Genomic DNA, 24,102 nt, shown 5'->3' on the forward strand with positions numbered 1-24,102 from the left:
TAGGGACACCGTGACTGCAGCTGTCTCCAGGATAAAGCACAGCTCCTTTACAGCAGGCTGGAGCCTCATGAAACAGTGCAGGGAGGAATTGCAAACAGTGATACGGAGTGGAGGCTTCGTTTTCATACCTACCTGAGCCCCCTCAAGACAGTGAGTCAGCATCCAGTTCAGATCAGAGAAAGCTGCATGATCCTCAGGTTTATGATTCACATTTCTTCTCTTTCAATACTACCCTGTCCTTCTGGGTGTTTGCACCTATACCTGTCCTCCTTCCCTCTTGTGGATTTGCATGTGTCTAATGCAGTAATGGAGGGGTGGATTTGGGCTGAGCACCTCGACAGTGTTCCCTTTGCTGTGGGGCTGAGCAGAGCCCCAGGCTGGCTGAGCCTGCATGCAGCACCCAGCTCCTGCTGCAGGAGAGCGGCTCCCACCTCGGATCCCCCTGGAGTCAGGCCCATGCTGCCACCCACAGCGGCCCAGGGGATGTTTGTAAGAGCAGCTGCCTCACACACTTCCCTAACGAGAGCCAGCCCACAGCCTCAGAAAGTCTGCCCCCCGCAGACTGCTCGGCTACCAAAGGAGATTGAGTGTCAGCATCTTCCATGGGAGCAGCATTAATGTGTGATTGAGATTTAATTCATTTCTTCCATCTCTAGGCATTTGCACTCTCTGCTGCCAAGAGGCAATTTACCCAGACTATTTCAAGAATATTGTAAATATTTGCTGCTGCACACATATAAAACAGGAGGTCTTAGTACTCAGAACAGAAGGCAGATTGTTGGTGGCATTGGCTGTGTAGCTTTGCAGTGTTTTTGCTCGGTCCATCAGTGCTGGCCCTGTTGGTCCCTGTCTTTTTCTGTTGATTTCTCCAGCTCTAGAGAGTTCCTTCTGGGTGTTGCTGACCTCGTGCAATGGAAAGTCTTCCTTGGTACTCACCCTTAATTGTGGTAACAAGCCTGAGTAGTCAGGCTTAACTGACTTACTGGGAAGGTGTGATGCTGGTTGGTTTAACTTGTTTTGCAGTTAAAGTCAGTGCTGTAAAGTAGCAAAATATTTGATTTCTGAGCTATGAATGACACATTTTTAATTATTTATGCATCTATATTTACCCAAATATCTTTACAGATGTTTCTGAGGCCATAGCAGACAATCAACCATACATTTTAATTATTTGAAGCTGTGACTGCAATGTCTTTAAATCTCAACTGCAACTGAAGGCTTCCAGATCTTTCAATGACTGGTTTTGCCCAGTTGTTTGATCCTTTTTCAAGGTGGCGCTTTTTTTTAATTATTATTATTATTATGAGTCAAAAAATCACAGCAAAAGCAATCTCAAGTCTTTAAAGAACATGAAGGTTTTTTTCCTAAAATAAGGAGATCTAAAATGGGGATAGGATCCTGGTATCCTTCGCTGCAGTGGCACCCTGCAGAGCCCTTGGGGAAGGGGTTTGGGAACAGAGGGGGCCCAGGGGTCGGTGCCTGGTCACACAGCAGTCCCTGCTGTCCTGTGCAGACAGGCACTCACCCTGCTGGGGCAGGAAAGGCAGCTCTGGAGCACAGGCACCATCCTGGGGCATCCTTTATCCCACAGTTTATCCAAGCAAACAGTGCTGCACCCCAGCAGCCTGCGTGTGTCTCTGGGTGCCACTTTCTACCAGGAGAGGTGTGAGGGAGAGGAGCTCTCTGGCACACAGAGGGGCCTCCTGAAGAGCTGTGGGTATGGAATTCATGAGCCTGTATTCTTAGTAACATATTTTGACGTTTCGGGGTAATCGGAACAACCTCATTTGATAACGAGTCATGAACACATTTGAAATCTCTTAATGTACAGTGGTGCATTTTCTAGTTTAAATGAATGCTTCTTAAGCCACTAGCTCCAAGTAAATGGAGATTTCATGTCTCTCCTGTGTAACTGATGAGCATGTGCTGTTTTACAGATACTACCCCATGGGCCATCCAGTTTCCGTCCACCTTTACTTCCTTGCTGACCGTTTCCAAGGCTTCCTGATCAGACACCATGCAACCAATCTGGCTGTCAGCAAACTGGAAACTTTGGAAACGTGGGTGATGCCCAAGAAAGTCTTCAAGATCGCAAGTCCACCGAGTGATTTTGGGAGGTTGCAGTTCTCAGAGGTGAGTGTTCATAGCCACTCATGCACACCTCTGGCACCACAAGAGTGAACACTAAACCAGCAACCTTTGGAAACTGTATTTCCATGCAAATTTGAGGTGAGAGTGGCTTTCTAGCATAGTGCACATCCTCATCATAGAAGGAGATACCATTGGCAGTTCAGATCTGTGGTCTGTGGCTCATTTCTTACATTAATCTGAGTGTCCTCACTCCCTTCTGCTTTAAAAACAAATGGAAGGCTTTTACCGATGTCACAGGGGCTCAGTAATTTAAAAGTAACTTAGAAGTTTTGCCACTGTACTTGTTGTGAATGCTGTGAAAGGCTCCTGGGGAAAATACCATTTCTCTGCCATTCCAGATGTAAATGGTGACATGTTTAAATGTGTCTCTCAAGAGTACGCTGAAAAAACCTCATACAATTAGTGGTAGTCAGGTACTGATAGCACATGTGAACAGAATATTGATGTTGTAACACAAGAGAGAAAATTATCACAGCACTGGCTGAGATTTCCCACAAATCCTGTTATTTTTCTAGAAATTTGTCCCAGTGTCTGTCACAGAGTATAAAAAATCTACCTAAAATATGTCAGGAAAGTTGACCACTAATAGGACCTGACATCTGTGTTTTGTTTTAAAGATACAACTGTCTAAGCAGTTAATTTCATGATTTTTCTTGTTAAGCCGCAAATTTCAATTAAGGTACAAAATTGATTGAAGAAATGTGTTCCAGTCATTATGGCTAAGTCCATAAATTACCATCTTCTTGGGCAATTAAGAAATGCCTAGGTGGGATTCAGTGTTTTGGTGTGCATGGCAAATCCATGACACTAATGTGCCATTAAGGAGATGGATGGAAAGTGTGTTTCATTTGTCAATGTGTCGGATGGTAGGCCTGCCATTTCATGCAGTGATAAATGTTCATACAAGCTCCAGTTCTTGTGATTTGTAGGAGTATTTCTGCTGCTTATTTAGTACTTTTAAGAATTTAATCACTGGTGAGATTTTTTGAGCATAAAGAAATATTTTCTTCTATTTGAAACTCAATAAAAAGAGTTTTGGTGGCTGCTTACTTGTTTTCATTATATTTTCCTCACCTAACCTCTTTAATTGTCCTCTCCTTTGATAGATGATTCATATTTTAAAAGACCAGGAGGTACAAAATAAATTATTTAATTTTTAATTTTATTTTTTATTTATTTATTTTTATTTATTTTTATTTATTTTTAAGTTTGTTTGTTTTTTTTTTTTTACTTTCTGCCTTCCCTTGGCTTTCAGTTATCTCTGAGCCAAATAATTCTCCCAGTCACCCTGCTGTAAATCTAGCATTAACTTCTTCAGTTTCAGTGTGGCTGGAAAGCTCTGATCTGCTACTGCTTATTAAAATGCCACTGCTTTGTCAAGGTCCAGCTCATGGAAAACAAACTTAGCAGTTTAGCTGAGATGGAAGCATCGGTGTTCACAGAAAATAAAATTAGGATTTATGCTTATTGGGACATAGAGCTGCTTGTTCTTCAACAACTTTCACCCTGTGATCTGGTGGGAATTTAAAGCTGAATGGGGCTTTTTTAGCTGGGAGCTTTCTCCTCTCTCCCAGCTCGCAGCACTGGGGCCAGCAGGAAGAGCACACAAATACGCTGCACTGAATGTGCTCCCGAGTGTATTTGTGACCCTGATGCACAAGTGAGATTGCAGCAGAGATGATGGGATCTCTCCAGCCCCTGCCCTCTGCTCCTCTCAGACTTCTGTTCCTGAGGAGCAAATTTCACCCCACAGCCTGGACAGACCAGTGGGAAGCCATCAGCCAGTTAATGACAGCATTAATGGCACACGGCTCCTGCAGGCTGTGTCAAATAAAATAAACTTACAGGAAATCCAAGAGAGATGATTTCCATGCATGGAACTCCCACACCTCCTCTAACTGGCTCATGCACAGTGCACACACCATGTGTCCTGCCAGCCTGGGTCCAGGCAACGTCTCCGTGGAGGGCAGGGAATTGATTTGCTGCACAGAACTGAAATTCTCAGCTCACTGTCTATCAGCTGAATGCTAAGTTTCTGGTCTTGTTAAGACTCATGATTCATCACAGAGAATAAAATAAACTAGGTGGCAGGCAATTAGTGTGCATTGTGTGAACCTAATGGTCCTGTTTGTGGTGAGCAATGAGACACGAACCCATAATCAGGGAATAATTTATCTTGGGAAAATTTTATCTTGGGTTCGAACAGAGCTAGAAACAGAAGTTTTGAGCCAATGAGAGATTTCCAGCTTTCCAAGTGTATCCTGTGCACAGTGCTTGCTCTTGAAGCCCAAAATAAAGGTGATTAAAATAATGATGTGGAAAATGTCAGTTTTTGTGCCACATCCTTTCATAATTTATCAGATATTCATTACTGCTTGATTCCATCCCATACTTGGTGTATTCTATTTGAAAGTGAAAGCCTACTCACAGTGTTTTAAGGAGCTGTGAAACTTATTATAGGGCTGTAGTATCTCTTGCCCCGTAAAATCAGACATCTCAGTACTGGGAACTCAGCTCTGTAAAGTTCAAGGGTTATAAACCTCTAACCAGTGCTTTAAGTAAAATTCCCTATAAAATACTGTGCTTCTAAAAGCAGCTGGTACTGCAATCTGTGCAGCATGGGAAAGTATGTCCCCAGCTGAAAACCAGACATGAAGGGCAGATCCCATAACAGAGTGTACAGCTCCCTGTCTTTCCCTCCCCGAGGTGCCTGTGGAGCCTTGGTGTGAGCCCTGGCCCTGGGGCACACAGGGAGCCAGGGGTACCTGTCCTTCCCTCCCCTCTTCCCCTGCCCCTGTAACTTTTCATTTGCTTTAGGGAACCCAAAGCCACGCCTGCACAAAGCTTAACAACCAGACAACAATTGTGTTACAGTTTTCCCCCAAAAGCAGCCTTAGCTCTTCCACAGAGCAGTCTGATAAACCTTTGTGCATGTGGACACATCTCACCATCTCCTGTGCAGCCTGGCATGGAGCAGTGTCACCTGGAGGCTGGAGCGAGGGGACTGTAACTTTCTGATTTATTTTCTCAGGGATGAGAAACGAAAGAGAGGGGAAATAGTCAGGAGTGAATGCTTAATTTTTGAAGATGAAGTAAGTTTTCTGCAGGGAGTTCTTCAGTAAGAAATACTGAATGTGGTGGAAAGAGCTTTCTTACAGACTTTTCTTTGCCCACGAGGGTGTAGTTTTGTTTCACATGTTGTGACTTTATTATTTCCAGGTCCCTTGAGCACCTGTAGGTGTGATATGGCCGCACCTCAGTGAAGGTTGGCGGAGTAGATAATAAGGTCTGGTCAGGAAATTTTCTTTCTCAGCTTATTTCCATACATATTCAGTCAGTCTTGTCAGGAGAGCACACACTGACAGCTCCTCGAGGCGTTCGATGCTTGGGTCTGATATCTGGGCTATGCTGTCTGGTTTGATTAGCTGGTGTGCTGGGTGAAATACCTCTGAAATACCAGAAATGCTGTGCTGATTGCAGAGTAGTGGAAGGCTCATTTTGTCTCATGCTCTGCAGTGTCATAGCTCAGTAGGAGGAATTTGTGTGATGACAGATGGATTTAGGATGGTAGGGTTTTATTTTACTGACCTCACAGCTTTTTGCTTACAGTCCTCCTGTAATTTGTCTGCCAACCACAGGGATTTATTTACAAGGGACTGGAGACTGGACAGTTTCCAGTACAGGTAATAGGCATCAGGTAATCATTATGTTTTGGGGATTTGGGGGGATTTAGGCATTATATTGGAATCACTTATTCTCATGAAGTGAAATGAAATCTATAAGAAAAATCTCTGAAGTAAATGAGTTTCAATTATTTCTTACGCTTTCAGGAAAGCAGGTTCTGACCATGCCCTTGTGAGGTGAAGCTTAGGGAAAAGGGCAGCTCAGTGTGAGGAAAATCTGCAATATCCACATATATTTTGAAAGTGGGAATCCTGCCTGTGTGTCTTTGGGTTTCCAGAGGTCACCCACATAGGCTTTCTGTACAGGGAAGAAATCAACTCTTTGGTCATCTGCACTGTTTGGAGATTAGGGCAAAAGCGGACCAGAAGGACTTGGAGGGGTTTCATACCAGAGCTGCCTTCAAAAGCAGAAGTGCTGCCCTTAGTCCTGCAGTCACAGGAGAATTGATGCAAGGGTTTGATAGTGCTCAGCCTCATAAACACATGCTGGCTTTCGTGCTGGGATCCTGAAGTCTTCCCATTGACCTAAGAAAGTTTTTCCGTTTCCATGCTGTCTGGTCAGAGATGCTGTTTTCAGTAGTGCACAAGTGTTAGTGGCAACAGCTTGGACGTTCGTGTGATCCCCCAGGTTATGGGTGAACCATTGAAATTCATATAAAGAGCACTGAAACTTGAAAGCTGCTAGGAAAGAAAGGTCAATTAAATATTTACACTAGATTGTGAATCAGCTGGTTTACTGTTAGTGAATAAATTAAAAACAATGTCATTGTTATGACAATAAGAGTTTACAAGAAATAAATTCCCACATGAGGCAGGAAGGGAGTGCAAGGAGACAACACCTCATGGGTGGACTGTAATAAAGAACCTGATGTGACTTGTCCTAGAGTCAGCAGTCCAAGTGTCTTTCCTGGTCTTAGCAGCAGCTGGGCAGGTCTCCAGGGCAGGGTCCATCTCTCAAGTGTGCAATACATTTTCATTACCCAGGAGATGATGGGTCATTTTTTTTTCTGTGCATAGGCTGTGTCCAGCCATTAGGCTGGGTCCCTTTTTGACTGCTTCTGTGGAGGGAATAGAGAGCTGCTGTCACCTGTTGTGTCACTCCTAAGATAAAGAAAACCTTTTTTATCAATCAAAAAGGGAGCAAAAAAGCAAGCCTTGCTTGCCTCCCAATTTGTGTATGCATTATGATCTAAGGTCATGTTGCTTTTATGTGTATGTATAATTCATGTGATTAGAGAAATATGATTTGTGTCTCTTGAGAGCCCTTATTTGCCATGAGGGTCTCAGGTGCTTACAGAGATGATGCTACCAGCACTGTGCTCTTTCATTTCAGATTGGCACCGAGTGGGACGCCAAGGAAAGGCTTTTCCGGAATTTCGGAGGACTCCTTGGGCCAACAGATGAGCCAGTTGGGATGCAGAAATGGGGGAAAGGCCCCAATGTCACCGTGACTGTCATTTGGGTGGATCCCATTAATGTAATTGCAGCAACATACGATATTCTGATTGAATCCAGTGCCGAGTTTACTCACTACAAACCACCTCTGAATCTGCCCCTGCGACCTGGTGTCTGGACAATAAAAATTCTGCACCACTGGGTACAGGTAGCTGAAACCAAATTCCTCGTTACTCCTCTCACCTTCTCAAATCAGCAGCCTATCAAACAAGGTAAGTTTTATTATTTGCTACAGGAATAATGTAGTTATTTTGTCTGTATTCCCTCTAAATGCTGCTGTTAAAAATGAAGTAGCACTGTATTGGAAAAGGATTAAAGAAAGGGATTTTATAGATACTAAGTCAGAAGAAAATTTTGCACTAAGACAAATGGAAGTGTCGTTATCCACTCATTAAAACACAGCCACTTTGAACAAAAGACTGTTTGTATCTTTAAATTATGCACAGTTCAGAATCCAAGAGAACTTCAGACTTAGTAATCTAACTGCTATTGTAAAAGCCATCATTTAGAAATTGAAAGAAAAATTGACCTTTCTGTGCTGCTTTTCATTCATGTTTCCTCTTAGAGACTTACATGTGTTTAAACTGTTTTCTTGACAAGGCCTGTGTGTTGAACAATAAAAGCATTAATATACAAAATGCTGGATTAGACAAAATTACCCTAGGCCAGAGCTCACCTCACATATTGTCAGGTCCAGGCATTCACTTCTGCCTGATACCTGCCAAAACCTGCTCAGTACTTGCCAAGCAGCTGTGTTACAGAAATATCTGCAAATACAGTCCTGGGACCAGACCCACACTGACAGTTTTTAGAAGGAAACTCTTTTCTTGCTTGCCCACAGCAGCCCTGAGCCATCCAGACACAGAGGCCATTCTGGGGCTGCCAGGCTCTGCAGGCTCTCATGTTTGCATGGCACAGGCATCATCCAAGTGCTTGGGTCTGCAGACAAGTGTGCTGGGAGAAGAGGGAACATTTTACAGCCTCACCTGTTTTTTTATTCAGTAAGATCAAAACAAGCTTGTTGCTCTGAATATCTTTACCATTCTTCTTAAAGTGCTCAAGTACTTCCATCTGCCCAGTATTAATATTCATAACTTTAGACATCTTAAATTTCCTAGATACATGAATGATCCTATTAAGTTTTCAGAAGTTCTTCTTCCTGACAAGGCAGCAAATAAACTGAGTCAGGCATTTACCTTCCAGCATAACGTGCTGCTTCTGTAATGCAAACAGCAGCAGACAACTGCTGAGAGCTAATGCAGCCCTTATCTCACTCAACAGGAGTTTGATTCCACACATTTCCAGCACAAGAGTGAACTTACTGATTTCTTCTGCTAACATTTGGTGGCATCGTTTCTTAAGCAGGACCTAAACCACCTCCAACCCACTGCTGTTAACAGCTAATAGGCAATGATAAATTGTGAACAGACACCATGTGTAGAAGGGATGCATTTTCAAAGTTTGAGGCAGCCTGCTTCTGAATGCAGCTGCCACCAACTTGTCTGCTGGCAATTAATGAATTCCATGTTCTTTGGTAATTTAACATTCAAGGCATAAATTGGATGGAAAACGTGGCATGTAGCCATCAACCCCCGTTGCTGCTTTTCCCTACAATGTGAGAGCCCCATGGACAGGTAACCATGTGTCAGACTTCAAAAATAAGCTCACACTTTATTGTGTAAAGGCAGAACTCCCCTTGGTCCAAAGTCTGAATGGGGAATAATTCCACTGAAATTGTGTAGTTACCCTGTATTGCCCATTGATACACTGGGCTCATATTTTTTGTTTAAAAGCCTGTTCATTCATATGGTAACTAGAATCTACTACGGGAATGAAATATAAAGCTTGGGAACAATATTGTCTAGGAAGAAAGTCTCAGGAGTGATTTGCTACTGATGATGTGGTGTGTAATCTGTAGATGACTGAGGCATGGAGGTAGAGAAGAAAGTTAATTACAGGGGCAGGCAGTGGCACTGCTCTGTAGTTAGAATTGTATTTACAATGCAAATTCCTGTTTGTTTTTTTAAGGCTTTCTGTCTCAATGACACTGTGCTCTGTGCAGGCAGACATCATTTACCTTTGATTTCCAGCTTTTTGTCAGTTTGTCACCACTTTATTCTTTAAATACATTTTTCTCTGCCAGATAAAGTCATATTGAGAGTATGACAGAAGAATTAGAACTTCTAAAAGAACAATGTTTGTTACTGTAAAAAATGCAAAAACTGCCAAAAATCTTCTAAAATGAAGGACTAGTCTTAACAATAAAAATAAAACTAAAAGACATTATATTTAGCCAGGGGCTGTCAGTTGAAGAGGGGAATATGTTTTATTGGGATTTTTTTAAAATTTTCCTTTTTCCAACCATCCTCCCTCACCACCAGCAGCAGCCCCTGCCCTCCCTGCCCTGATAAAAAACCAGCTCTTGTCAGAAAGATTGCCCTGGACTGATACATTTCATAGCACTTTGCATGTCTTTTCCTCAATAATGATTCTGCCCCCTCTGTCTCATCCACTCCAGGTGTAGAAAGTGGAGTCCACAAAGTTACAGACATAAAAATCTCTCCATGATCTTGTGAGCAATCTGCTTTTGCCATGCTAAAAAGCATTTGCACAAAACTGGCGGCAGCCACTAACATCTTGTATCCTGAGAACATGGGCACAACAACAATCCCTGTATTTCCTAAATCATTGCTTATCTACACATCACTTCAGCCCAGAGCACAACAAGGAAAAGTTGCTTTGGTTTCCCAGCATCATGAAGGGAGCCACCCGCTCTTCTTTTGAATAATCAAAGTAAAACACGTTCATTCCTGTATCTCAGAATTCATAATTGCATTCCAAATAAAAAAAATAATCATGGGACAGCTGCCAGCAAAGATGTTCTGTTTAGCAGTTTATAAAAACAGCATATGCCACTAGTTTATTCATTTTTCTATTTCCATTTATTTATTAATTTTGGCCCAAATTCTGTGCATGCAAGCAAAACCTTAAAGGGAAATCGAGAGTGAGTGTTTTCTTTGATGCTGTGTCCAGATGTGAGTAACTGATAGAATGTAAATTGTTTTAAAACACACATTCATTGACCTTTTCAAAACCTGAATCTGTGAGAGATCAGATCTTACATGGAATTTCTGAGGATGCTGTTTGGGGTATTTTCACTGTAAATATGTCTCCCTAAGGTATTTCAGTGGAGAGTCTGTAATCTAATGTTATTTATTCCTTCCTGCTCCGTTCCCCACTCCAGTCATCCAAATCTGTGTCTATTTTCTCTGCTTTGAGTTGTGTCACTGATCAGCTCTGCCTTCAGCAGATACTCTGGCTCAGGAGTGCCTGCAAGTATTTGCCTGGTTGGAGAAAGTAAAAAAGAAAAGAAAATTAGATGCATTTGTGATGAATCATTTGGAGAAATCAGGATCACTTTCTCCACCAGAGTCTCCTTCCCTCTACCTCCTGCACAGAGAGATTCCCATTTATTCTTCTAAACAACAGTTTTGAGGTTCTCACCATATGGTTGAGTGTGTCAAAGCCAAGTGCTCCATGCTTGTTGTAAAGACACAGGAGGGCTGCCAAGGACCAGCAGGATGCTCTAGGAATAATTGTGTCAAGACAAAGAGGCAATGGGATGTGGAGAAGACAAAACAGGGAGCAGAACCGTGTAAGATCACTGGCAGATCACACAGGAATGGGGGACTTTTGCTGGCAGCTTTAGGCAACTGAAATTTGAGTACTCAGAGACTCAAGGCCAGATGTCCAGCTCCCCTGTGAAGGGACTGCAGAGGCAGAAGCAACCAACAGGTATCATTCAGAGCATTTAGCCAGCAGCTCACACACTATAATCCAAGCTACCAGCAGACTTCAAGTCCTAAGAAAACAGCAAAGTCAGTAGAGGTTGTCTCTGCATCCCCATCATCCCACTTTCCCCCCTTCCCTGCTCTTTAAAGGCCAAGTGTGATTGACTCCCAGGGTCACAGTGAGGGGAAGAGAAGAAGCTGAAGCAATTTCATTTTTAAATTTGAGTTTATATTCACAGCAAAGTTTCCCCAGTGCTCTCCCAGCTGGAGTGCCGATAATGAGTTGTCATCCGTTTAATGGATAGTACCTGTTCCATTAAAGCCAAACAGGTTATTGTGAGTCACTAGCAGGTTCACTTCTGGGGCAGAAAAAGCCCCAAAACCTCAAGATGATAGTAAACCATGGATTGTAAATAAATGAATACATTAAAAGCTCTTCCTCCTTCAAGTAAGGAGAGAAGTGAGAAAGAGCAACCTCCTTTTTTGCTTTGAGAGAGACCTTTCCCACTCTGTTCCCAGCTTGATGGCATGTCCTGGACATGGGGCTGCTGATCTTTGCTGCTCCCATGGAGCCTGAAATACCAGTGCCTGATCCCTGTGCCCCCAGACTGCAGCCACCCCTTCCAAGGGCTGTCAGCATTAGCAGACATGGGCAATGCACTCGGGCACCTCAGCGGCCTTTTGACCTAATCCATATTTATAGATCATCTCAATTAGCAGATACTGGGAAACCTTTGTTTTGCCCTTGGTTGTTTGCAGTGGTTCAATCAATTCTAATTGCATCTATACGGATTATAAAGTGGGTGGCAACTTGTGTCAGAACTGCTGTGATTTCTTTAAATTAACCAGAGGTAACATGACATGTTCTTGATAAACACAGTAATAGCAGCAGGCAGGCGCATGACTGCAGAAGAGCAGACGTGCCCTGGAATCAGCATTCCGAGAAAAACCCTGAAGACGGGGATTTGCTTTGAAATTTAGTTCAGATCCAGCTGACAAGGAGTCGATTAGCTCCACAATGAGCAAATGCAGCACTGTCTTGTTTGCTGCAAGAGAAAACAAACAAAATGTCAATAAAAAATTACCTCTTTGCCAGAGGGTTTTAACACAATTCAAGTAAAGAAATAAAGCTGTATGTTCTGTGTTGCTTAAAAAACCCACAGGTCTAGTGCCTTAATGTGTACCAAGGTAACCACATTTTTCATTCCTTAGCCCACTCTCTGTCTAAACTAATTTGCTTTTTCTGCAAAATGATGAACAAACCCACACAAAAATGCAGAAATCTCAGCCTGTGTGGCTGGCTATAGGCTGTATGTTTAACCCCAAGAAGTTAGACCAAGAAGAGTCAAATGAGAAATGTGTCTTCACATGGGAGTGAAGAGCAAATAAAAATAGGGGTCAAAAATAACCAAGTTTTTAAAAGTTATGTTTTCAAGTCAGAGGAATATATTTTGCATTGATGCACATCCTCCTGAAGTCAAAGGGCTGGCAAAAAAAGTCTGGCTTAATGTCTGCAATTCAGCTGATTTTGAGTTGTTTGTGCTAACCATACAGATTTAAGTGTCTAAACATTTAGATGCAAGCCTTACATTCTTCATTATTTTTTCTCAGAGCTCATGTTCTTCCTCATGACACTTGACTGAAGTGTCAGTGCTTCAAGAGCACACCAAGTAGCTCCAGCCTCTTCTTTTTACAGCATATCAGGGCTTGGGAGCCTCCCTGTCTCTCTTCTCTACCAGCTCAGTAAATTATGGAGTCATGATTCTCTGTCATTTTTGCTTTAATGCAAAGAGGGGCAGCCCATCTGCCACTGCCTGGATGAGCAGCATCCTCCCTGCTTTGCACTATGAACTGTGTAACAAACCCTTCAGGCTCCAGGAGAGGGTTCTGGGTCCAGTCCCCAGCATTTCCTGTTGATGAGTACATGTGACTCTGCACTCAGGTTCTGTTACCCAGCTTCTCCTTTCTAGGATGTGCTGCCACCTTGCTTGGGGTGCTGCTGTGCTGTGGGGTCCCCAGCAGTACCAGCTCAGGGCTCTCCCTGTGTCTCGAGTGGAGCAGCACCTTGCACTGTGGGCAGCATCACCCTTAACACAATCTCTGCTGCTTTGCCCGAGTCCTGCAGGTCCTGCGGGTTTCATCCTTTCCAGTCCTGATAGTCCACCAAGTGCTGAGGCCTGGGACACGTACGAGGCTGAGCCAGAGAGAACAGCAAGTTCCATTTCATCCTGTTTCTTGTCTGAATAAAGATCTCTCTTGTTCCATGCACCGAAGACATGTGCAACAGGCTTTGATTCAACAAGCTCCCTGAATTGCCTGTTTCAATCAGATGATCCTGCTAGTAATGCCAACTTTTATTTATTTGGGAATTTTTACTCAGAACGCTTCTATTTAATTAATATGTTGACAAACAGTCTTCCATATTTAATTGCTTCCAAAGAAGGAAATTTAATAGTGTATTTGTTCTGTTTTTTAAACTGCAGTGCTCTGGCAGAGCACGTTCCTTACACATGTGCACAGATTGAACTCATTTTGACTACAGGTTATTGTGGGTATCTACCATTTAAAATAAAAAGAGGGGTTTAAATAAATGCAGGAACAGTTAAATGATGTATAATGGTGATGGGCATCTGCTGAACCACTTTAATTGGGGGTTTGAAGTAAAGGACTTGCACAGCATTTGATGTTAAAGACTTTGCAAATTTAACAGCAAAGCTCCAATTAAACGTCCCTTTTTCCCTCTAAACAAGTACATGGATTTATTTCCAGCACCTGAGATACTGTCCTCTGCATGGAAGAAAGGACTCAGTGTCAGGCTGCAGCACAAGCAGCGAGGACATGTGGAAGGAATTGTAGCCGTGAATATGTAATTCCTGGCCTCTGACGCTCGCGGAGCGCGGTGGCTTTCCTCGCCTGGAGCAGCCTGAATGGGCCCATTTTCTGTTCTAGACAGTGTGTCTGTTGGCAGAGCTAAACATATCCTCTGTGCTGCCAGAGTGAGGATGCTGGGGAAGGCAGCTGAGAGCGGAAAGAAATGGTTGGAAATTTGCTCCCAAGAGGCACTCGGTGAACATTTTGGAGGGTCCCGTCCTGATTTTATAAGCAGCAGCCTGGTGCACTCAGACTCTCAGAAGTCAGCTGGCCTTTGACAGGGGCAGCCTGACCCACAGTGTCCAGTTTAGGTTTGTGAAAGGATTGTCACAGCCTGATACTGTTTTTTACTGCAATATTGCAAATTTGAGGGATTGTACTGTATTTTGCTGAGATATAAAGGTAAGGAAAGCAACCAGAATGCAAAGTGCCATTAGGGAATGGTTGTGATTTACTGTTCAGCACAAGACCTTGAAAATATAGCTGTCATGAGAGAATACTTCCCAGTGAGACTGGGACACTTCAGGAATCATGTTGGGGCTACAGGTGTTTCATTATGGGTCTGGTCTGTCCAAGACCGTGGTGTTGTCCTTTTAGTGCCACAAATGGCACCATCAGGGTTCTGTAGGCAGATGGAGCTAACAAATGTGGCTTTTCCACATCAGGGCAAGGTTCATCTGTTTAGGGAAAAAAAGCCCACAACAAAACAGGCCGAGATCTTGGCTCTTTCTCCCAGACAAATCAATGATAGCGCTTGGATGTCTGACAGGGGTTGGCAGACTTCTCACACCAGGTGTCCTTGAACTGTTTCCTCATTTCATCCAGCCAGTCCTGGATGTCCTGCAGCTCTGGGGGTGCTGGTTGTATGTGTTGATAATAAGGGTGACTCTATTTTCAGGGTCAGAGCTTTGCCTGCAAAGGCAGCACTTGCAGGATGAGAATCACAGTGAGCAGAATCTGTAGTGCTGAGCACGAGGAGTGCCAAAGCTGAGCACAACCCCTGGGATGCAATGTGTGGGACACGGGCTACAGCTCACCCCTAAACCTTGGTCTTTTTGTTTACTGTACCCTTAGATCCTTAGTGGTGGCTTTTTTAATGCACTAACTTTGGGATTTGCTTCTGCCTTTTCCAGAGGAAGCCATCAAGTTTCACAGCGGGCCTCCGAAGAACGCGTACATGGAGCAGAGCTTCCAGGGCCTGAACCCCGTGCTGAACATCCCCATCAGCGCCGCCCGCGCCGAGCAGGCCAAGCGCAACGCGGGGCTCGTGGGCGCCCGCCTGGACGCCTGGGTGGACTCTCTGGTCAGCAGCCTCTGGTCGGCCGTGGACATCTGCAGCGTGGGAGCCACGGCCTGCCCCGTCCTGCAGGGCTGTGCCCAGACCGCCTGGAGCTCCCTGAGCCCCGACCCCAAGTCCGAGCTGGGCCCCGTCAAACCCGACGGCCGCCTGAGGTAGCACCCGCTGCGCTCTGCCCCGGCATAGGTTTTTAAAAGGGAATTGAACCTTGCTTCTCTGTGAATCTCACACCAGGTTTCAGAAATCTAAGGGAAAGTTACGGTTTTTTTGTTACTTATTGCAATAGAATTAATTTAAAAAAAACAAAACTAAAAGTTCTGAAGTTCTGACAAGGCCTTTGGCACTGCCCTCTCCATGGGCTCTGCTGGGAGCTGCTTGCCCCATCCCGCAGCCCGCACTGTGCCATGGGGACCCGTCCATCCCAGGTGCCACTGCACCCACCATCCTGTGGGCTTGGAAACAGTGCCACCAAGCCATGGAGAGGGCAGTGAAGGGGCAGCTGCTAAAGGGTTTTTCTTAAAATAAATTTGTCCGTACCTCTGCTGTTTCATAGGCTTTTGTTATTTTGCTACAATGAATAAATCACAGCAAAATTCCCTTCTGCTTGCACTTCCTGGGGAGGTTGGTTCCTGCAGGCTGGAGCCTGTATGGCCACATGACCTCAGAGAATGTGAAGTAATTATGGTACAGCCTCACTCTGGTTTCTAATAACACAGTTATTCTGGACACAGCTGATGTCTGTTATCCTAGTTAGAGAAAACGAGCAAAAGCAGAAATTCTCAGATTACTTTCAGAGTTTTTTTCAGACTAATTTTGTGATAAGCTCTAAATGAAACCAGTGTTTTCCTATAGCCTTTTATGTCTCATGCAGTCGGGTTCAGGGTCAGTGTACTAAGAGTATTTATTAAAGAACAAAGAAGTTTCTTGAATTTCAGCCCCTTCAAATCTGCAGGTATTTTTGGAAGCCACCAGTACCTGAGTATTTTCCCAGGCTGCCGGTAGAGCAGGTGTGTATATGTGGGCTGGGGTGGGTTGTGATATGTCTGCTCACACTCTTTGCTCATGAGCTGAGTTTTTCTCAGGCAGTGGAGTTGTAAACCAGTCAAATAGTAAAATTGGGACATAAATCTGCAACAACAGGTTTCTTCCCTAATTTGAGTAGTGGCTTAACACTAATTCCCTCCCTTGGTCTCAGATCTCCATATCTACCTAAAGAAGGATCCTTCCAGGCTTTGCCAGGGCATCTGGAAGGCTGTGCAGGATGTGGGTCACTGCCCAAAGCCAGGGGAAGGAGAACAATGGCATGTTTCTCTGTGCTTTTACTTTGTTCTGTCAACAATCTTACCCTTGCCTGTCTTCAGAATTCTTAGCAGGCTGCATCCTGATTTAAATAGACATATTTTGCATCATTTCAACCTGCATTTTCTACAGTAGGGAAAAATTAATTTACATTCCAAGCACTTTTTAAAATGTAGGTTTTATATACAAATTCATCTCCAACTAAGGTGTTTTACATTAGTGAAAACATAGACTTTGTTGTTGTTGTTGTTGCTGTGTTAATCCCTAGTCAGCAACAGAGCCAAAAAAGACCATTAAAAGCCATTGGGTTAATTAGGAAAGAAGTCCTGTTGCTGTAATAAAGGAAGGTATCTGTTCACCCTTCTGTGTGCATGCATAACTTTCTGCTGAGAGTTAAGAGTCCACATCAGGAGGGAAACAGACCCCTAGATCAATCTGTAATCTCACAGGAAGGTTGAATTCTCTTTTAAACAACACTTGCAGTAGGACTGTAACACACAGATCCCCGTGGCTTGTAGTATCTCTGTCGTATTGGTTTAAAGCTACTTCAGTTTGCTTTGGACTTGAAATTGTGGTGTCAGCTGTGCTGGCATTAAGGCAGAGCATTGAAATCTTTATCTGGCACAAAAATGGATGCATAGAAGGAACAATTTAGGTATTTATTATTTATGTTTTAGTCAATGACTAATTAGTAGGTGCTGCTTTTGCAGCTTGAAGATTATGTTATTTTACTAACTGAAGCTGCCTTTATTAAGAAAAGGCCTTCCTCCCCTCACACCTCCCTTTCTTTTTTTGATTTTCTTGATTTTGTCAGTTGTGAGCAGTAGCTTTAGGGAAGTTTGTAGCAATGAGAGCTGGTTGGAATATTCCAGTCAAGATAATGTTCCAGCTTTTCAACCGGCTCTAGAAGCAAGCGTGTGTGAAACCAGGGTTGCCAACAGGTTAACGTAATAGAATCACAGTGTTATTACTTGTTCAGTAGGAGGTTTTAACAGTGCTTGTTTTTAATGTAACATTCCTTTGTGAAGTTCATCTTTTCTGGGGACTTCCAATCCTCACTGTGAAATCCAGGGCTTTAGTGGCACTGATGCAATGGCGACTGCACGGTCCAAGCCCTGCAGATTAAATGAAGAACGTCTTATTTAGGGCACACAATAAAATTCATTAACAAGCCCAGGCAGTGCTTGTTCTCAGTAAGACTCCTGAGGTAGTCACAGAATCTTCAGTCTGTCTTGCACATAAGCACACGTGTAGGGGTGCACCCACGCGCACGCATGCAGATAACTTAGTTTTTAAATTTGATACTTGTTTTTATTCTTAAGCAGGAATGTTTTTAAGTGCTTTTTTGGTAAGTTTTCATTAACTAGACCAAGCAGAAGGTGACAACAATCACATCTTCTGCGGTTAGGAAAAAAGCTGCCACTTTCATCATTTAGAATATAAGGTGCAAATTATTTTGTTTTAGTACAAAAAAGGGAAAGAAAACAGATGGTTGCTGATATATCAATTTGCAGTATATGCTAGGTTTAAAATATCTCAAAGAAAATTTATATGAGATTATTTTCTGAAAAGCAAGAAGCATTTAAACAGTGAAGTTTTGTAGCAAGCTGGCAATCCCACTGCTGCTGTTAAAATATAGGATGCAGAGCTGAAGGGGTTGATCCTGCAGTCCTTCCTTAGGCAAAATTTCCAGAGTGCTAGTGCTGAGTGAGGACTCCAGAGTCAAGTCCTGCATACATAAAAGGTGTGACAGTTTGCTAGGGGTAAATGCTGTCTGTTTGAAGTCATCAAAGGATAAGCTGCCTTGTTTGGAACATCTTCTGGGGTAATGTTGTTTTGGACCTAAAAAAACACCTCTATGATAGCTGTTATCATGCAGAAATGGATCCAAAATATATATATGGGACTCTGTGTCTGAGTTACAAAGTCCAGTAGTTGTGACTAAAAAACATGTAAAGCCAGATTCTGCATCAGGGGTCAGAGCTGGCTCCGGGGTGATGCTGCTAAGATCAGCTCAGTCCTGCTTTGTGGCTTCTCTGGTTTGAAATGGCAGCACTGGGAGCCTGTGATGAACATTTTCCATGGTCAGAAGAGAATAACTTCACAGATCTTACATTTGATGAAAAGGAGAGTTCAGAGCAGGGACCTACATTTGGTACAAAATATGAGAGTTGTGCATCTTCATCTGAATGTGCAGGTGTTCTTTTCCAGTCACACTGGCCAGTCCTTGCTGAACGGGATCCCAGCTGAAAGCCTGGTTTGATCAAAATTCCTTTCAATGGGAGCTGTTTATATTTCCATATGCACACATTTATTCTCTGTGTGTTTAAATTCCCTGTCCATTCTGCATGACAGCCATGTAACACTCCTGTGATCAATCAGTATTACATAGAAAGGGAATGTGGCAAAATGCAGAACATCTACATACATGATTTAATGAATTATGTCCAAAGTCAGTCACAGCATTATGCAAACCTGTTTATATGATAATGTTAAACCCCAAGGCTAAATGAAATAGCTCAAATGACAGTTTATTTTCAGATTTGTCCAATTCTTTCTTTGATGACATTTGGACACTGAGTAGTAATATTTGCATTTTCATTTTCTGATATTCAAGGGTGTTTTTTTTTAGAATTGAAATTATGTCTTCATTTTTTGGGCTCTCAGCAAGCAGAGAATTTTAACAATTCCTTCTGATAGCAAGTGTTATACAAAAAAGTCCCTCTGTATCTCTGTTGTTAAGCCTTCATTACTGCTAAGCCTAGAGATACAGGAATGTGCATTCTTGTGTTACAAATTGACTTTCCTGGGTACTGGCTTCAGTGCACAATGCCCGTACAGTTGTTTAATGGTGTATTAACAGTGATCCTGCAGCACCTTCAGAAGTACCAACTAATGTGCATTCACTTTCCCTTCATCTCCTGCAGCACTAATTGCCATCCTAATGAAGCCTCCATCACTCTTAGCCGCGGTTATAGTGAGCACAGTAGTGAAGTCAGTGAATCAGAACGGGGACAGTGTAAACCTGACCAAAGGGAGACAGAAAGGGTAAAGAAGATGCTGAAACTTTGCAGAAGTTTGACACAATTGTGTTGCAACAAACCTTTGAACAAATTTGGCTCCTTCTGTACAGCAAGGCTGAAAACCATTGTTGCCCTGAGATCTCAGCTTTGACTTCCCAGATAAACAAGATCCAGACATTTCTTGTGGCCCAGCAATGAGGACCAGCTTTCTGCTGGCTAGCACACCCTCCTTGTCTTCCCAGCTCCCAAAGCTTCAGGAGTTGGCCACATGAAACCTCAGCCAACTCCAGCACTTTCCATAGAGCAGGAAGTTTTATACCTGAGTGAGCTAAATCCCCTAGGCTTCTTCAGAAACCCACCTGCAAATGAGGAAAGTTTGCTTTTCAGAGCAGCCTTCAGTCAGTTCAGTGCTTGCACACAGGAAGGAGCTGGTGAAAGCAGGTACCTTGTCCTGATTTTCAGGCATGGGAATCTGATATATGTAAGAGGAGACTTGGTTATTTGATATTTCAGTAACAGACTAAGACAGACCTGGTGGGACATGGTTGGTGAACTTTCTCACTGGCCTTTTCTTCAGTCCAGTTGTGAAAATAGAATGATCCATATGTGTCTTTATTTCTACCATTCAAGACCTCCAGTGTAGTCTTAAGGATTAGTAGGACTGAAGCCTATATTAAATGACAATTGACAATATCATGTAAAAAGCCTTTCCAAACCAAACCCTCAGGTTTCTGCCAAGGCAGCTGCAGGGATGATGCTGACAGAGAGGGTAGGGAGTGATGCAGTGTTAGAGAGGACAGAGCACTGCCCTTCCAGAGGCTCAGGAGGAATTCCTGAGAACAAGAATACCTGCTGCTGAGCCCTGAGGGCAGCTGCTGCTGCAGCCAGGCACAGAGGAGCCGAAGAAATGTGAATTTGGGTTAAGGACAGCAAGGAAGAATTTTTAGGATAGCACATTTTCTTGCAGAATCTTCAAAGGCAAGCAAACACTGATTTGTAATTCCCTTCAAAGGTGTATTGTAGAAGAGGTTGACCTTCAAAATCTTCACCATCATCACAGTAAGGGAAAGAATAATCAGGCTGAGAGCATTTAAAATTGAGGCTACAAGGCCTTATAGCCTGTGCTAGCCACCACAGCAGCACTAGGGTGTCTCAGTTAGGTGTGGCACTGGGAGCAGTTACCCCTGTGATGTGACACTGCATATTGATTCCGTTCCTTCTTACTAACAGTAGTGTGTTGATCACTCTGCTCTTTGCTTCTGCCTTGGTTACCTTCTTTTGCTCATGGGTGCTACCACAGCTGCTACCTCACTGTGTCTGCAAACACGTTTACCTGAGAACAACAAAAAAAGGTACCAGAAATCTCCTTGAACTGAATGTACAATCTATGCAAATTCTCTTTCTACTTTGTTAAAACCTAGAAGTATTACTTGTAACCTTGCCAAATAAACAGCAAGATACTGTACAGGTGCCTCTGATACCAGAGTGACAATTCTAGGCGCGGTTCATGGCGCTGCATTTGTATATTGTAATGACTCGGCTTGTCTTTGGTTCTGTTGTAATTAACACCCTTGACTGAGACAATAGCACTCCTGCTAGGGGAGCACCTTCAGTTTGCTGGGAATATTCCAGAGAAGGATGTCTATGGCATTTCATTTTCCTGCTTAGATCCAAAAAAAGGCACAGACCTGCTGGCCAAAACTAGGGTGTTGTTTCAGCTTTTCTGTGGATGAATCCTGTCAGCTTTGGATCGCTTGGTGTCTGTTCCCATTGTGGCATCCAGTGTGTTGCCCCTTAAAGAAAGCCTTACTTCCATCCTTTCTAAATGTGGCCTTAAACTCTGTTAGGAACTTTGGTGTTGTCTGTGTCTTGCTCACTTTCTCTGTTTGTTGTGGAATGAATAAAAGGCACCTTGAGATTCCTGTTACAGCTCAGTTGTGTTGCTGTCAGCTTACACTTTACAAATACAATAGAAATTGCTTACAAATGCAGTCTTTAAGGAAAGAAAATGACCTTCCCTTTGGGCAAAAGGAAGTCTCAGACATTCATAGAAACCTTAGGAAATTATGAGCTCTGTCTCTTGCAAGTCACTGTAGATAGGGAACTTGGTTTAATTACATACAAAGTACAAACTTAGTAACTTTTAATTTATCTTCCGACTGCAACAGGACAGACTGCTCTCAGATGCACAAGGCAAATTGTAGAGTCATTTCATTCATTTTAACATGGCTTAGTAGCATTCCTCTCAGATTTGTACTGGTAGCTGGAAGAAGAAATATCCTCTTCATGGTATGGTCTTAAAATCTGAAGAACATCACCACATAGGGCCAGATTTTGGGTGTTGGTTGGGAATCTAACAGTACATTTAGAACATGGTTGTTTTGTCTAAGTCATAAATGCATTTTTGAAAATCTGGCTTTTGGAATTTCATTCAAAGGTTGTCAAAGTCAGCAGAAACCAATGACTTCTGCTGAGGCTTGTATATGTTTGGTTTCCTTAATACTTTCCTCCATGAGAACTGTCACGTTTCAGTGAGTAGCACCAACATTCCCGGCAGGCTGCAGTGCTTTTAGGAATCCCAAATCCTGTCCTGTGTTGGTATTCAGATGTGGATACAACCCAAAGGCAACTGAAAAGGGTTTACATATAAAACAAGATTTGTGAAACTAATACAATTAATTCAATGTGATGAAATTATTTTTCTGACTTTGTCCTTTTGGTTCTGTTTTGGTTTGATTGGATTTTTCTATTGCCTAACATAGTCCATAGTAAGTTATTCCTATTCTGTCATTTTCAAAGACTGGTGGTAATATAGTTTTAAGAAATAACTATTTTGTTATAGATCATAATATGCATAAAATTGTACAGAAATATTTTGTAATCTATTGAATAAGAAAAAAGAAAACCATGTATATACAGGAAAGTTTAAAAAAAAATAATTGGAAATTCAAATGGAACACACTGAAAGATGTAGATATTTTGCTATTTATTTAAAGGAGTATTTTATGAGATATTGAAATGTCTTAAATTGACCGGTAATCAAAGTTCAAAGTCAGAATGCTTTTCTTGTAGTAGAATGTGATTTTCAGCAATTATTGCACTACCCGTTTTTGCACCCTTTTGTCTTTCATTTAGCAGAAACAATGTGCCTTAGCTGTATTCTTTGTCAATGGGAGTTTGGTTGTTTGTCCGACAAAGCAAATTTTTTTGCAGAAAAAGAAATGGATGTATGAAATACTGTATTATACCAAAAACACTGCAGTGTATATAATGCTTTCTGTCATACGGTGTTTTCAGATGCAGAGTTTTAAAATAAAAAAAAAAAAGGCTGTCTTTAGGAGCATGTGCATTTTGTGTTATTTTCAACCCCACCACTGCGTGTCTTATTTGAAAGAGCTTTGCTGCTTGGTGATTTTTAGGAGGAAAAATGGGCCTGAGCACTTCCAAGCTGTGATCCCGGTGCTGCTGCCTGGTCAGTCATTTCTCAGCCATAGCAGTTATGGAGGAAGCATTCATGAGTGCTTTTTGGGGGTCTGTCATCTGTCAGAGCTGGCTCACAGGCAGTGCTGCAGCCTCACCTGCCTGCTGCCCCCAGTGCAGGGGTGGAAGGTGGGTGACCTTGCAGAGCTCCCAGCACTGCTGGCACAGTGGGACCCAAAGAAATGTCCAAATTCTTGTTTTCAAACCCAGATGTCTGCCAGAGCCTCCCTGCCTTTCCAGTGATGACTAGAAGTGGTAACAAAGGTCAGAGGGGATCAACAAGGAGCTCAACTGAAGTCTGTTTTCTGAAGGCCATGAACCACGAGAAGTGCTGGAGCAGTTTCCTCCCTGCCTCCCCAAAGGATGCATCAGCCAAAGGACTCTGTCATGGGCTTACAGATGTCCAGCTGGGTGCAGAAATACGAATTAATGCAAGGGCTGGCTGGTTCCAAGAGCAGCAAAATATGTGTCCTTTGCCATAAGTGCAAGGATGAGCTCAGAAAGACACATTTCTTCCACAGTTCCCTGCTGGGTTATGGACCCAAACCAGCCATTGCCTAATGCGCACCCAGTGTGAGCACTTACATTTATTTCCATACCCTGGTCTCCACACAGAGCACTGATTTCTTGGAGCTGCTTCCATAGATGTGATGGGGGAAAAGTTAAATTCTCCTAAAAGTGGATGATTTGTATCTCTAGCACCATCCTCATGATGTATTGCAGGTTTGTCTCCCTGCACAGCTTTTTGATGTGGGATGCTTGAAAAAAACCTGCTTGACGACCTTCCAGAAGTCTTTGACAACACCAGGAGCTGCATGACTTTTGATGCACCCCCAAGCCGTGCTGCAGGTTCTCTTGGCAGCCAGAGCTGCATTTGATCTTGTGTTTTCTTTTCACCTGCTGTTCAGGAATTCCACTTTTTTGGCACTTAGATGCAATGAGGTCTGTTTAAACAGAGGAGGGAACACAGCACTAATATTTAAGTCTTGGCACAAAGAAAAGATTTTCTGTGGAAGGGAAAAAGGAAAAAAAAAATCCTGCTTTCAAATTTG

General features: G+C 43.0%; 1 protein-coding gene across 4 annotated transcripts in view; it reads left to right on the forward strand.

The window, feature by feature from the left end:
- Positions 1-22,907, forward strand: part of XYLT1 (xylosyltransferase 1) — a 176,788-nt gene extending 153,881 nt beyond the window's left edge. For all 4 annotated transcript variants that reach the window (XM_088063990.1, XM_088063991.1, XM_014252704.2 and 1 more), the window contains 3 exons: positions 1,938-2,133; positions 7,168-7,501; positions 15,085-22,907. In XM_088063990.1, the coding sequence (XP_087920116.1) occupies positions 1,938-2,133; positions 7,168-7,501; positions 15,085-15,407 (853 nt within the window). In that variant the 3' untranslated portion in view covers positions 15,408-22,907. The remainder of the gene's footprint in view (positions 1-1,937; positions 2,134-7,167; positions 7,502-15,084) is intronic.
- Positions 22,908-24,102: the final 1,195 nt, after the last annotated feature.

This window comes from Pseudopodoces humilis, chromosome 18 (assembly GCF_049639895.1).
Source record: "Pseudopodoces humilis isolate 2021_Gansu_Grassland_sample_001 chromosome 18, ASM4963989v1, whole genome shotgun sequence".
Classification (NCBI taxonomy): domain Eukaryota; kingdom Metazoa; phylum Chordata; class Aves; order Passeriformes; family Paridae; genus Pseudopodoces; species Pseudopodoces humilis.